The 12860-nt window shown below is 39.2% G+C and overlaps 2 protein-coding genes across 2 annotated transcripts in view; one reads left to right on the top strand and one right to left on the bottom strand.

Moving 5' to 3' along the window:
• The window catches only part of LOC311199735 (tubulin polyglutamylase ttll6-like), a gene marked incomplete at both ends in the record, with an annotated part of 274802 nt that overhangs the window by 80616 nt on the left and 181326 nt on the right, over positions 1–12860 (top strand).
• LOC311199706 (DNA mismatch repair protein Msh3-like) overlaps positions 7236–12860 on the bottom strand; it is a gene marked incomplete at both ends in the record, with an annotated part of 108224 nt that continues 102599 nt past the window's right edge. The window contains one exon of the mRNA XM_084273844.1: positions 7236–7344. Coding sequence (XP_084129970.1) covers positions 7236–7344 — 109 coding nt within the window. The remainder of the gene's footprint in view (positions 7345–12860) is intronic.

The raw sequence follows: 12860 nt of genomic DNA, 5'->3' as shown, positions 1-12860 counted from the left end.
TCCAGAGCAATGTCGTAGCCTCCGCTGAAATGCCTGGTTATCAGAGGGAGGAGGAATTAGCTGTAAGGTGCTGCTGTACAGAGGAAAGTTTAAATTCAGGGACAAGGGGCTATTTTATTTTTGTTGAACACCCTCTGTCTTCATCAGGAGGAAGGAAAATTATTGGCAATGATGGATGAGATCGTTGTAGCACATCCCAGCTGAGAAACAACCGGTGAACATGAAGAACATACTGCAAAGCCTGTTAGAACTGTTACATGGAGTAAGACTGTGATTAAAGGAAATTGGGCAGCAATGGTGGTGAGGATGTTAGTATGCAAAGGTGCCTTGGAGAGACCCAAAGAGGAATTAAAACAGTCCTGTTTAGGATCATAGACTCACAGAATCATTTTGGCTGGGAAAGATCTTTGAGGTCAAGAATGAAAACTCTGTGGGAGTGGATAAAATGTGAGCATACCTGCTGCCTGTGTGCCACACATCACTTGGGAAACAGGTGGAGATTTTTTCCCAGCTGTTGGGTACAGAGGGGAAGGAAAACTACAGCTGCTCATCCTGATGGCTTGTGGGACATAACACAGGCTCAAGCTGAACTTACCATTGGCCACAGGCTTGAACTTAATTGCTCCTGAAAACAGAGTGTCAAAGGCTTACACAGTTTTAGATTGCAAATTAAGTAAAGGATTAGCAGGGCTTTATTTTTCTATGTGGAAGCTATTAAAAATATGAATTTGCATAGATGATCAGCTGGTTTAATATAGCTAATTATTGCATTAATGCAGTCTTTGCTTAAGTAAAGTACTGCAAATAGAGCGCAGTATACGGAGATGCCTTCAGTGAGCCAAAATGAAATGACATTAACTCAAAGTATGCACAAGACATAACTAAGGAGAACATAAACACCACAGATACCAACCAGCTGGGAAGAGGGGAAGTCTCCCTGGACACTATGCTTCTTGCAATGTGACAATCTCAATAGCTGGGAGCATTCCAGCTATTCCAGCTGGAAAAGCCAGCTCAACGTCCCTTGGTGTTGTGTACTTGGCTTTCTTAAAACTTAGTTACTTTGGAGTTTTGAAAACAAATCCCAAATTACAAGCCTTATCACTCCCTGGAGATATGCTTTTTGAATAGGCTGACTTAAACTCTGACAAAAACGCTGTTTCAAGGTCTTCTCCTTAAACATCCCCCCCACTTCCCTCTTTGCTTGCTCTCACTGAAGCACTTGTTTTTCCAGGGATTGCAATAGAGAAGTTTGAGGCACACAGGGGGGCTGACAAGCTGCCTGTTAGCACATCCAAGTAGAGATCTAAGGAACGATCTTTAGCCTTTTCACTGCTAAATAAATATTTGCCCTGTGTGGTGTTGTCCCCTGTGGTGGATCAACTAGAGAACAGACCTTTTCCCTTCTCCTTTCCTCTACAGCAGTGGGAACCTCAGCTGACTAAACAACCCAGTCCTCCGAGGGCACAAGCCTGGTCCTCCTGTCCCGCTGGATCCCGCAGGGAAGGGACATTGGCATTCCCCCACCCACAGCCCCCCTACTCCCAAGTGATGTTGTCCAGCCAGAGGACCAGGGCCCTGGGGGAGGTTGAGGGTCCTACTCAGCCATGTAAAGGCAAACGCCAGTCCCCCACCCTGACAGACCTACCAGCAAAAGGAGGTCCCGTATGGCAAATTCAGTGGTACCTGCCTCTAGCCGTGAGCATCACGGTGCTGTCATTTCCCCTTCCCCAAACTGAGAACTAAAAACATGTGCTCACACAAGACACGAGTCACTCTGAAATGCTCTAAGGTGACAGTCAATTTCTAAGGCTTTACGCAGAGGGGAATATGCAAAGAGAAATATTTCAGTATGGAGGCAGAAGGAAAAGCTCAGCACTTGACTGAAACTTTGTATTTTGTGTTACATAAGAGTGAGATAATTATATCTAGTAATCTTCCTGGTATTCAGGACACCGAGTTTTAAGTCACCCTGGATATTTGGATTATTGTAAGTAAAAAGCAATGTTGATTTCTACTTCTTCACTGCAGATTGTTTATTTAAATTTTGCTGTGTTTTCCAATCCCTTCTTTCCCAGGAATCACCGATTGCCACAAACAAAGACCCAAACATTAAAAATACATTTAAATCAGAAGTATTTTTCAGTTTTGTTACTAGGGGCATCTACCAGTATTTTAAATAAAAATTACCTCATTTTATAATACCCCCCAAAATATTGTTACTTAGAAGGAAACATCTGGAAGGAAGGCAGTCAAAATTTTAAAAATTCCTTGCAAGTTCAAAAAATATATTTGAAAACTCTGCCTTTTAATGAACATTCTATAAATCTATATTTAAAAGACAGGCAAAGCCCTGTATTTCAGGGCTGAACTTTGTTCTGTGATGAACCTGTGCAGGGCTGAGGATGGAATAAAAACGCCTTCTCCATCATGAGTGATGAGAACACCTCTGTGTGTGACCCACAGAGAGGAGAGGGGCCATCACACTTATCTCCCTGCCCTCCCTTGATGGCTTAGTTCATCCTCCACAAGCTGCGATGTCAGTGACATGAATCCTATGACCAGGCACCACCTCCATCTCCCTGTGACTACTTTGGGCAAGATGCTCTTGCTCACACCTCTGAAGGAAAGATACTGCTTGCAGTCTGAGTGCTGGCCATCCACAGCAACAGCACAAGAGCTCACTGCAGCACTCAGCCTTGGGCAAGCTCTCTTCACCTTATGTCTTCTACCTATAGCCAAAGCATCAAACCAGTGCCTGCTCACTCCGTTTCCTATTGCTGTTCTTAGAACAGTGAATTATTCCTAGATTTCTGTATTTGTCTTTATCTTGCTCACCCTTTATTTCCCCTGAATAGTATCTTAGGCCTTGTCATCCTTTTCTTTACAGCTCATTTATGACTTAATCCAGTTTAGTCTCGGACAAATAGATTATTTCACAATTAAGAGCATGACCTGCAAGGACTCACATCTTACAAAACAAGATGTTTCAGAAATTCTTCTTTTTTTTTAATTAAGAGAACATCCTTTGCTTCCTACTTGTCTTTACGGCTAGGCAAGGAGAAAAATCTAGAATGTAATTAAGGAAGTCATCAAGCTTGTGCATCAGTAGCTGAGGAAGAAACTAATATACGGTTCAAGGGAAGGATTTCCACACCAAGTGTGCTTAGCCATGTACAGTGACAAATGAAGCGTTGTCAAAGTGAGCAGAGTTCTATAATTTTGGTAAGAGAATTTTTAGTACAGGACTGTACCAAGCTGGGTAAATCCAGAGCTTCTCCTAAGCAGAGCTACAAAACAAGGACCGTCAGCAGCACTGGACTGATGTGGTTCTAAGACCCAAATAAGTGGTCTCACAGCTGAATCTTATGCTTACCTACCAGCTGGACTGGTAGGTCCCCCAGAACCGAATTGGGATTTAACAAACATTTGATTTGGGTTCAAGTGTCAAGGATTTTGCAGGGAGGTGTGAGGGAGGCTTTGAAAACAGATGGGAACATGATGCTGTGATGGTAAATTTCCGCTTGCTGTGGCCTTTGCGTTTAGGAACAATTAAAAGGTGATGAGAAGCATCCAGTCCATTCATGGGCTGTAAAACTGGAGAGGGGGAAGAGGCAGAGGGCTCAGACTTCCATTTCAGATTGCTGTCCAAGACTGGCAGTGCTGGTGCTAAGATTTGGAAGGAGACTGCAGTGGCCACCTGGGGTGAGAGTGGGGAGGAGGCCCTCCAACAGCCATTCTAGCAGTGTGATCCAGATTCTGGAGCAGCGTCCTACTTCTCTCAGTGCAATGCAATCTACCAAACTCTTATCTCCCTATGAAACATGCACTTATGTCAGACCTGCAAGAAATTCAAATAACTGAGTTAAATTCTCACTGAATTTTACATATAGTAGAAATATTTGGATGCTTTGCTTTCCCACAGATTGGAATAAATAATACTTTCATTGCAGTGAACAGACTGAACTGCAATACCTGACTCAGATGACATTTCAGTGATCTTTAAATTCATTTATACGGGTTGTAAACTGATGTGGTAGGTAAATGAATGTAATTTCTATAAATACTTCTGGAAAACTTTGTGATACGTGGGAAAATCCTCTTGAGAGTTACTTCAGTGAAAGGCACTGTATGCCAGTAAGAAAGGTAATTGCTGCTGGTAATGTGTTTTACTTTGGGTATTCTAGAATTACGTTCTTACATAACCAAACACAAAAAGGCAGTGACAAGTGTACCCAGCCCTCTCTCGCCTTCTCTTCCATCCAAACCATCTACCAGTTTTTGTTGCTAACCTGTGGCACTGCGGTTTCTAAAGGCAATAACATTCCAGACAAGATGCACAAAGGCATTAAAATTTATATTTCAAGAGCAGGGGAGAGGAAACAGTGGGAAAGCCTAAGGGAGTGATAAATACTTCAGGAAACCAGGTAAAAGCCATCAAGTGCTAAAGTCTTTCAGGGAGACCATACCTTTGTGTATAGTACAAATCTGTATTTTTCACATCAGTATTACATCTTACTATTGTCAGTAACATGCTGGCACAGGCAGGAGGAGCCAACACTGTGCAGGTTCCCAAAAATATTCCTATTTTGACAACGATATTTAGACATTCTTTTCTTGAAGGCGACCTCCAGAAGAGCACGAATTCCCACTACAACCAAGCATGTTCTGTGTATGGATCACTCTTCTTTAGTCTTGCAGCTGTCAGCATGAAAGATCCAAACTTGCTGACTCAGCACTGGGACAAAAGGTTTATTTCTCTGGTTTAAAAACTGGGCACATGTTTAGGATTGTACCACCTACCAAAAACCGTACTTCAAACTGTCTTTATGATGAAACTGAGTGCGCTGGAATTGAAAAGAAAAGAAGAAAGGAGAAAAAAAGGAAAACACAAAAGAGGCTTCTCATCTTCCCATCTCTTAGAACTCCTGCTATGACAGACACGCAAGTCCCAGCTTACAACAGCAAAAAAACATGGAAAAAAACCCCAAACCTCCTACAAAATTAATGCCTTTGCAGGTTTTCCAGCAAGCCTTTGTTTCTTTATATCCCTCTAGTGTTCTGTGCTAACAAAGGCCAAGGAATGTCTGTCTGGCTGCCTGTCTAGACTACACCTAATCTCATGCTCTGCAAATGTACCCAAGTGAGGTCTGAACTCGTCACATCCCAGAGTCATCACACTCACGTGGCACTCACCCTGCTAATGAGGGTGGCTGCTCCACGTCATCAGAAGAAGCTCTAGATGAAGTGGCACTGTACTGTGTGATTCCTTACAGATGTATCCTAAAATCAGCAGCAAACACATGTAACAATAGTACGCCATCTCTTCATAGTGCATCCTCAAATGGTTGTAACTTTTTACCTATCTGCTAGGAATCAGCAGAGAATAAAACAGTGGCTTTAATAATTAGCCTGCACATCTAGAAATAAACCTTACTGGGATAGCAAGATAAACTCTGTTCTTGAACTGAGCAGGGCTAAATTCAGAAGTTATTTCTAATACCATCGCAGGCATTAAGAGAAAAGCCTGCTGTAATTGCTTTGCTCTTGATAGTATGAAGGGGCCAGGAATAACATGTCCATTTCTCCATCCTTAATTGTATTTCTCAATTCTTTTCAGACTTCATACAGGTGTAGTGGGTATTTTTTTCCTTGTCAGAGGCACAGTTTGAATGCTCCCCTGAGGGTAAAGAGAGTCTCACTAAAGGCACATTTAGCACATATGGGAATTCAGTAATGGCTTCTTTATTCTCTTTGAAGACTGTGGTCACAAGTCCTGAGTTCCAATGCACCACAGCTGTGTGCATTAATAATGGAGTATTACACTCATTGTGCTTCACAACATGTGGCAAAGCTAAAAACACTTGGGCAACAACACCTTAAAAAACTGCTTCCTTCTTCAGCTCTTCTGATTTACATCAATACACCACACACAGCAGAAGCAGATGCTTGTATTAAATAGATGCTGCTATTTGAAGCAGACAAACTAGATATTTTTTTTAATTATGCTTTGTCATCTGAACTATCAGGAAAAAATCTTTGGTGCAGGTTAGCAATTGTTTTTCACAGGTAAAAAAAATTACAAGCTTTTCTGCATGAAGTTCTCTCTATTGGAAAGGCTAATTCAATCCCATGTGATATCACTACTTCATCTTCATCTGACATGCATTATTCAGAAAAAAAAATATAAACTGAAAAAAATTAGAAAGGTTCAGCTGTCTCCAAGATTACAAAACCTCATTTCATCAAGACTATAAAAAAGACTAAAATAAAGACTATATTTTATTTAATTTCTTTCCACTTTTTTTTTTTTTTTAAACACAACAAAGTATTTACCAAGTTTTCAGTGTCTGGACATCACTGTCCACTTTCATAGCAAGTGGTTATGTTTATAAAGGAAAATCAATAGGATATCACACTCAAAATTTAAAAAACATCATTTCTGTTTCTAAACATGTTTCCCAGCTTTACTCTGCATTTGACAGAGCACAGGGGATGTCAGTTGCATAGTCTGAATTGCCTTTTTCATCTCATCTTATGGTACTCCAACATTATTTAGGGTATGTCAGTCTTCAGACCATGCCAATATCAGAAGCTGAAGCTGAAAAAGAAGCAGGTATGCGTAAGAATGAAGAGGAAAACCAGTCAATGTGTGTTTTGTGCTGCTGCTTTGAGAACTACTAGTTGCACCATCTCTCCTATCCAGCCACACACTGTTCGTAATTCATGGTGCATGTTAGAGGGTGATCTACAAAACCAGTGATTTTTAAATGCATTAATACTAGAACAAACAAACCAAAAAAGTCTCTTTATGGCAGTCATTTACCAGTTGCACAGCAGTATAGCATAGTCAAGACTCAGCTACATTTTTGCAACACAGAGGGATTTTTATAGAAATTGAAATGTGATAAATTTAAAAGACATTATTTTATTTAAAAATATTTGCCAAATTATTTATCAACGTAAGTTTTCTCTTGTTTTCTAAACATATTAGAAACCAAATCCAATGCCACTAGACATTTTGCATTAAAGGAAAAGGGTGAAAAGACTTCAGGGAGGAAATGTGGAGTGAGAAAGATACAATCAGGAAGTGGGTGTGGAGCATCATATCACAATGCATCATCTCTTATCTCTCAAAAGGCAGAAAAGTCAGCTTAATGCACCTATAATCTGTTTGTCTTCAGATCTGTATTTTGCATCCCCAATATTTTCAATCTTTAAGCATGATTTGAAGACTAAAAACTGTCCTTTCTTTCATCTTCAGGTTCACACATACTTTTCCATTTCTGTAGTTCCTGAGAATCATTTCTCTGCCATACTTCAGCAAAGCACTTTAGCCTTTTCCTGGAAAAAAGGGGGGTGGGGGGCAAACAAATATCAGTCAGGATGTGGAAGTATTTTTAAATTAAACACATCAAACCTTGAAAGCCCTATAGTCTTATGCAAAATTTTATACACAGTCAAAACCAGCAGTTTGCACAGTTTAAAATGTTATGTGATCTTTAAACAATTAGTTAACATTTCCAAACATATTTATTCCAGCTCTGTCAGTCAACAATTTAATTTTATAGCTAACTTCAGAGCACTAGAAACACTGATGAGATGAAATAGAACACTGAGCAAGAGCAAAGGCAACAAACAGCATTGTAGTTTGCACTGTTTAATTTTCAGCATTCAATTCCAACAAATGTGCATTAGTAGAACCATAAAGAGAGATTTTCAATATCAATGAGTAGACACATCCTTCTGTGTTCTTTTTTTAATACTTTTTGATTTAAAAAGAGCTGACACAAATAACCACAGGATGTTTAAAATAGGTTCATACATTCCTGATGACAAAGATGTCAAGACTGGATGGAATTACACAGTGGATTTTCTTAAATAAAATGAATGTGTTTTCAAAACTAAGACAAGACAGCTAGCCTGTGGGTATTGTTACACCACAAGTGTACTGCTACGAAGAGGTCTGAGTTTTATTCCCAAGCTCATGATAATTTTTATTTCCTACCACTGATATGTCATACCAAATTCTGAATTTGTTAATGCCTCTTTTGAGGAGAAGGTATAGGAAAATACTCTGGCATTTAGATGACATCATGGTCATAAGGGAAAATAAACAGGAATAGACAAAAGCAAGTATTTCTATAATGACCTACACGGGAGAACTGGAAAAATTAATACAATCATTTATACTCTTTGAAGTCATTGGACATAATAGTTGTTTGTTGGGATTTTTTTTTCCTTTGTCATTGACTTGAGCTCCAGGTTTATACAGCTGCATGAAGTTCCCTACAAAGTGTGTGCAAAAGGTCTCCAGTGAAGGAATAACCTGCTACAGGTCAAATCTGATGAATTACCAACGGATGTGCCTTGGATGTCCCTTGTCCCTCACCCCCTGTGTAGCTCACTGTCCTTAAAGGGAGAAGAGAAAGCGTCAAACATCACATGGTGTAAGCTGGTCTCAGAGGCAGCAGGTTACCCACATCTGATGGACTGACCCCAGCCCCCATCCTCTTGTGTTGCTGGGGGAAGAGGGAGAGAAATGGGGGGTGGAGTTGAGCCTGGGAAGATGGGAGGGGTGGGGTTTTAAGATTTGGTTTGATTTCTCATTACCCTGCCCTGTTTCAGTTGGGTAATAAATAGGTGCATTTTATTCCATGTTGAGTCTGTTGTGCCCTTGGTGCTGATTGTGGAATGGTCTCTCCCTGTCCTCATCTCACTTCTGAGACTCTCATTAGATCTCCTCTCCCCTGCCTAGCTGAGAAGGGGAGTGACAGAGCGACTTTGGTGGGTGTCTGGCCTCCAGCCAGGGCCAAACCACCACAAGTACAGAAGCAAATTCTATACCAAAATCTAAAATAGAGACAATCGCTTACCTACCTATTCACAAGCTGAACAACTGGGCACAATTAAGTCCCTTAATTAAAACTGGCTGGTCAGCCCTCATGCTGCCCCTCCATGGGCACTGTAAATCAATCTTCTCATGACATCACTGGATAGTAGTTTTACTGCCCACAGGTTGGAGACACACTAGAACTCTGTGCCCTGTCCAAGTAATATGCTAGCATGATTTTCACAGAACAAAGTAATACAAGCTAAATGTACATACAGTATTATTTTGCATCTTAATTTTATTACACAGTCACACTACCCTTCCAGCTCATACTCTCACCTTTCTGGAAAACATTTTTTTTCCTTGATTTTAGAACCCCACATAACAACAGAGTCAAGTCACTGCTAGTAATTTGTTGTTTTACTTTTGTCAATTATGGGCTATTATTTCCAATTAACAGAAGCCACCACATTATTTTTCCCACAAACTGTCATGTATCATCAAAAGGATTATTTTGCTTTTTGAAAAAGGGATAAAAACTGGTGTTAAGCACTAAGCACTGTTCAGTTTCAAAAGAACTGCTTGCACCTACAAGTAATTAGTACTCAAAATTTTCTCATACAAAATTATTCTGTCAGGATTAGTTACAACCACCAGGCAACAAGGATGTTAATTTATTATATTCCTGAAGGTTTACTGATAGGACTGCCACTGAAAACAACAATAACAAAAAATTCAGTGGAAATTAATATGAACGCTGGCACATACTGATATCTAAACTATATATATAATGTTACAGGTTTTATAGAGGTGATACTATTTGACACACATAAGAATTTTCATAACTAGTCTCTCTATAAAGTGCATAAGCTCCTAAATGAAAAGTGGTTGGCAGAAAGATATGAAAACGCCCAAACTTTCAGTAAATTTTTGTGTGTTGTGTCGGGGAGTGGGAGGAGGAGGTAAACAAAATAAATTATAAATTATTAATACTTAAAATAAATCATAAATACTTAATTTTTTAAGTTAAACTGAAGAATATTCATCTCTATTGTATTATGCAAATACAAGTTCCACGGAGAATAATATCCTTTCCAAATTAAATATATGAATATTTTCACTATCGCTGGTAGAACAGAAGAGATACTAGATGTGAGTTATATTCTAAATATTAAATATATGTTTAAATATTTTCTCTGAAAACAGAGAAAATACATACATGAAAGCATACATTACGTATTTAGCATAAGAAAAAAACCCCCCACAGTTTATTCCTAATGTTAGCTCAACATGCATTTAGTTTTTTCCAATCCTGTTTCAGAGAGCAGCAATTAACCTCTGACATAGTATCTACCTTTTAAATCTAAAGCTTTGATTGAAAGAGATAGCACGATTTCCCTAAGATTTTTTTTTTTTGAGGTTTGTTTCACTGTCTTCCCTGAAAAGTAGAGGAGGGTAGCTGAAGTAGTTCTTACTGTACATTTTTTAATGCATACTGTGTGAAATGTTCTTAAATTCATAGCTGAATATTCATTGAGGAGAGGGGAAATCACAATTGTTCTGACCTTTTCATATTCACTATCCTCTCCAACTCCTTTGATTTGTGAGCTGCCTTCTTCAAGATTTCTTCAGGAAGATCTGCCAGTTTGGCAACATTTAGCCCATAACTCCTTGCAGAGACTCCTTTAGTGATTTGATAAAGGAAAGTGATAAATTCAGGACTCTCTTCGTGTTCAAATCCTAAAAAATAAAACCAAAATGAGAAACTATTATGTTAATAAAACACAGCAGACCAAAGACTGAAATGACAAAGACTGTGGTCTCATTGCCATTCATGCTTCAGGTATGATTTATTCTGTTTTACCTACCCATTGTGAGAATGAAAAAACTCTTAAATAGATGTTTACCTGGTGTCTTTTTTAGCAGACTTATCTCTGTGTGTCAAAAACTGTACGTCCAACTGATGAATTCTGTTGCAACTGGGACACTCCATCTCATGTCTGCTAAGCAATGACAGTGTCAGTAACCTATCAGTCAAGAAGTCCATAACCACACCACATTAAAAAGCTTCCTGCCTACCAGGAGGCTGAAAGCCATAAAAAATGCTTAGAAAAAAATACAAGTTGGGATGGTGGATCCTCTGCTAGGGGGTTTTCTACAGGATGAAAAGGTACAAATGTAAAAGACATCATTACAGGTCCTATGACTCCTTCCTTTTCCTCTTAAGACATCCTTGTTGCAACTCTGCACAAGCCAGGCCTTGTGTAAAGACCAGAAACTCTACAACATCATTCACTACCATTCACTTTTCTGTTTTAAGATGGCAAGATTTTGGAACAATGGACATTTCCATAACTGATAATGACTCAAGGTGAATTGAGTTATCTAAGTCAAAGATTGGGAAAAAACATGCCATAAAACTCACCTTAAATGAAACAATGAAAATGTTAAGACAACAGAAGCTAAAGTTATAGAGTAAGAAACACAGATGCATTTTTGCTCACAGGCTATTGTGTCTCTCTGTAGCAAAACTGTAAAGACTACATATAACCTGAAGGTTCAGGTAAAATAACATTTAAGGTAGAAATGCTGAAGCAGGACATAAACATGAAATAAGACAAAGTGAAACATAAATGATAGGGCTTTGTGGACACAGCTGTTAAGGACTAGTAAGTACTGAATGTTGGTAACATCTCAGTTGTATCATGGGATCAAAGATCAACACTCCAGTTAATGAACTTTGTGAGCAAAGGACATGCTGATGCTCATATCAATTCTTAAATATTCCTAAGAAGAATTCAGGCAAAGCAGGAAAACCAGAATACAAGCAGAATTGTCAAGCACCTGATTAAACCTGATACATCAAGAAAAAGAAAAAAAAGCAAAGGTATGGAGGGAATTCCTACATCACAAATCTGTTCTAAGTTTGGATGCCATGTGAGTAAGACACATGTAGTGGATAAACCCTGTGTGAATTTTCGAAAGGTATTTGACAAGAGCCCTGCATCAAGTGCTCCTCTGAAAACTAAGCAGCCATAATCTAAAAGGAATGCCTTTGCATTTGTATCTAATTGGTTAAAAGATAGGAAACTTACAGTAACAGTCAGTTCTCACCATGAAGGGTGATCATCACTGCAGTTAGAGAGGCTCAAGGGACTTGTCAAACAAGGAAAAGGGCTAAGCAGAGAGCTGACAAACTTGACTGGAAATACTAATTCAGAGCAACAGTGACAAGCATAAATGCTGCAACTCTTCTGCCTGGCAAGAGCAGAACTGGATGCAATTATGATCAGCAATCTACAAAATTAGGCATGGCACAGACAGGAAGAACAAAGATTATTCCTCTGCCTCTTCCAATTCAAAGAACTGGGACCACCAGGTGAAGCTACATGTTGTTTCAAAAGAGTTTCAAAACAAACAAGAGGAAGTTGTTCTTCACACAATGCAGTGACAACTGCTTACACAATAGGATGAAGATGCCAAAAGTACACATGCACACACAGAGAAACTAGACAACCTTGTTGAAAACAATAAAAATCAGAAAACCATCTAGCTCTTGAAGCCCCCAAAAGAGCAAATGTTTGCAGACAGTGAGATCTTCTAGAGAAAGAGTTAACACACATTTGATCCCTAATCCCTCCTCCCTAATCCTTTGTATTCATCTACTGTGAGTTACCAAGCTGTGTGACTCTTTTATCTGACCCAGGTTACTGATTCTTGTATTAAATGTGAAAGAGAAATGGTTGTACAGTTTTCAAGCCCTCCAAAATGTCTGTATAGGCTGATATTCTAGTGAATTTGAACATGTAACTTTCATGTTGAGGTTTAAATTACACTTCTACAGTTTCTGCCTACACCTGTTGTGTGAAAACCTCAGATGGATTTATACTGTACCTTTTTGTTCAGCACTTTCCTCCTCATTCACCAAGAAAGCCATGTGGTAATTACCAACTTGGTCTGGATACATCTTCTCTAGCTCACAAACCGAAGGATAGTGAGTGACAAACAGTGTCAGTGACTCCACCTA

The sequence above is a fragment of the Gallinula chloropus genome, assembly GCF_964237585.1.
Source record: "Gallinula chloropus genome assembly, chromosome: 21".
Taxonomy (NCBI): Eukaryota; Metazoa; Chordata; class Aves; order Gruiformes; family Rallidae; genus Gallinula; species Gallinula chloropus.
Note: the sequence above shows the minus strand (reverse complement) of the source record. Positions and strands in the feature narration are given on the sequence as shown.